Source organism: Morus notabilis, unplaced genomic scaffold, assembly GCF_000414095.1.
Source record: "Morus notabilis unplaced genomic scaffold, ASM41409v2 Scaffold677, whole genome shotgun sequence".
In the NCBI taxonomy this organism is placed as follows: domain Eukaryota; kingdom Viridiplantae; phylum Streptophyta; class Magnoliopsida; order Rosales; family Moraceae; genus Morus; species Morus notabilis.
The window spans coordinates 4,147-6,200 of NW_010363200.1; the positions used below are offsets into that span (position 1 = coordinate 4,147).

The window sequence follows — 2,054 nt, forward strand, 5'->3', positions numbered from 1 at the left end:
ATTATTGAATAAAGAAAAGCTAACCTCTGTTTATCAGTGGAATCCAGCCTATGCAGAAGCAGAGAAACTGGGGTTTCGGATATTGTTATGTTTCGCACTTTTTACATTGGCCCCCAAGTTTTCACTCCACTAATAATGTTACCTATGACTTGAAAGTTGTTGGTCCTTGTATACCATTCCACTAAACCAAAATCACTGTGATCACATATTGGCGATTGCCGAAATTTAAAAAAAAAAAAAAAAAAAAAATAGAAAAGTTAATAGAGGCTCTAATTTTGTTCTTTTTATTATCACAAAGCTATATAAGTTATAAACATCAATAAAACATAGCCCTTTTGATTCACCCAGAAAAATTACAAAAAGATTCCACCCCAAATAACCAAAAGAAAAGGAAAAAAACTAAGAAGAGTACCTAAAAAAAAAGTTGAGGAACAATGGAGAGAGATGGGAAACTTAAAAAATAAAAAAAAAATAAAAAAAAAGGTGGTGAAAATATTATGGGTCTTGTTGTGGGCCTCAATGTCAGCAGGGCAACCATTTGCTGGCAAAACCCCACCACCCAAAAAAAAAAAGTTAACAACAAATCGGATCTGGTCGACCCGACTCAGGGAGCCACGCCGGGCTTCTTCCCGGCGAGTTGCCAGGCCGAGGTAGCGATGAGGGGCCTAGTGTGCCAGCCCAACATCAGAGACCCATTCTTCTCCTCCACGCCATACCCATCTCCGCCAGCATAAAGGGCCAGCAACATGCTGGCCTGCTTGAAGGCGTTGGACCCGAGGTGGGCCGGCGTGAACCCGGCCCCCTCCATCCTGGCCCGCCACTGGCCCAACGTCTCGTGTCGCTCCACCCGGTCAACCCCCTCCGCCGCCACCACGTTCGCGATCTGCTTCCCCAAATACACCTCCGACATCACCTTGTCTTGCCCGTTCGCCGAACCTTCTAGAGAATCGAACAGCGTCGAGTAATAGTGCAACGCCTCCGTGAACCGGTCCAGGAAAAACGAACCGTTATGGTTCGCTTCTTGCTCTACGACAGTAACAATCTCCGGCTTCATCTGCTTCACCACCGATAAAACCTTTTCTATAGCTCCTGGTCTGGCCAATAACTTGTGGAGTTCGAAAACTGAGTTGACCGCAACGGACTCGGTCTCGCTCGGTCTGAGTTCGAGCATGGACGCGTCGAGATCGGCCAAGCTGTTGGCGACGAAGCCTCTGTACTCAAACTCGACATGGATGGTTTCGGCTAATTGGGCTAGCTTCCAGCCAACTTCCTGCAAATGATCGGAGTTGTCCGGCGCCGGCGGGCCGATTCCCGTGAGACGGAAAGCCGGTGGACCGCCGGGACGGAGAGCGAGGGCCTGCATAAGGGCCGGCCATTGCATCCCCTGGTTCATGGAGAAATCAATAACGTGGACTCTCTTCTTGCCTTGGAACGCTTCGAGTATGGCTTGGTTGGCGGTGAAATGGGCGAATTTGAGGTAGGGACAGGTCTCGTAGAAGTGCATCTGTAAAAAGTCAGCGAGGGAGTGGTCGAGAGGATTCTCCGGGTAGAGGCGGTAGATTCGGCGGGCTAGGGCTTGGGCGAAGTAGGTGGCGACCTTTCTCATGGCGCCGGCTTGGGAGATCGCCAAGTAGTTGATCTGCTTCACCAGAACTTCGGCGAGATTGAGGTTGTTCGACTGTACGGCCTCCGCGCAGGCCATTAGGGCGTGGACGAGTCGGATCCCGTTCTCCTGCGAGTCAACCAGAACGATCGGCCGATTCGAATCGGTCGCCGCCGTTGAAACCACGTCGTTGGAAGGTTTCAGCCGCTTGCTCTCTCTGGTGGTGGAGGAAGAAGAAGAATCCAGATTATTCGGCGTTTGGCTGTAAATCGCCTTCCCTGGAATGGCTTTGAGATCGTAATCGTAATCGACGGAGGTTATGGTTGAGGATTCCGCCGGAGCCAGAAACGAATCTTCGAGCGCTGATTGCTGAGCCGTCGCTGTTGCCGCAGTCGCAGTCGGCAGCGCCGGAGCAAGAGGCGGGGGAGCCGCCATGACGGGATCGAAATTG

At 50.9% G+C, this 2,054-nt stretch overlaps 1 protein-coding gene across 1 annotated transcript in view; it reads right to left on the bottom strand.

Moving 5' to 3' along the window:
• Positions 1–482: 482 nt before the first annotated feature.
• LOC21395206 (DELLA protein GAIP) overlaps positions 483–2,054 on the bottom strand; it is a 2,210-nt gene continuing 638 nt past the window's right edge. The window contains 1 exon segment of the mRNA XM_010103652.2: positions 483–2,052. Within this exon segment, the coding sequence (XP_010101954.2) occupies positions 605–2,052 (1,448 nt within the window). The 3' untranslated portion in view covers positions 483–604.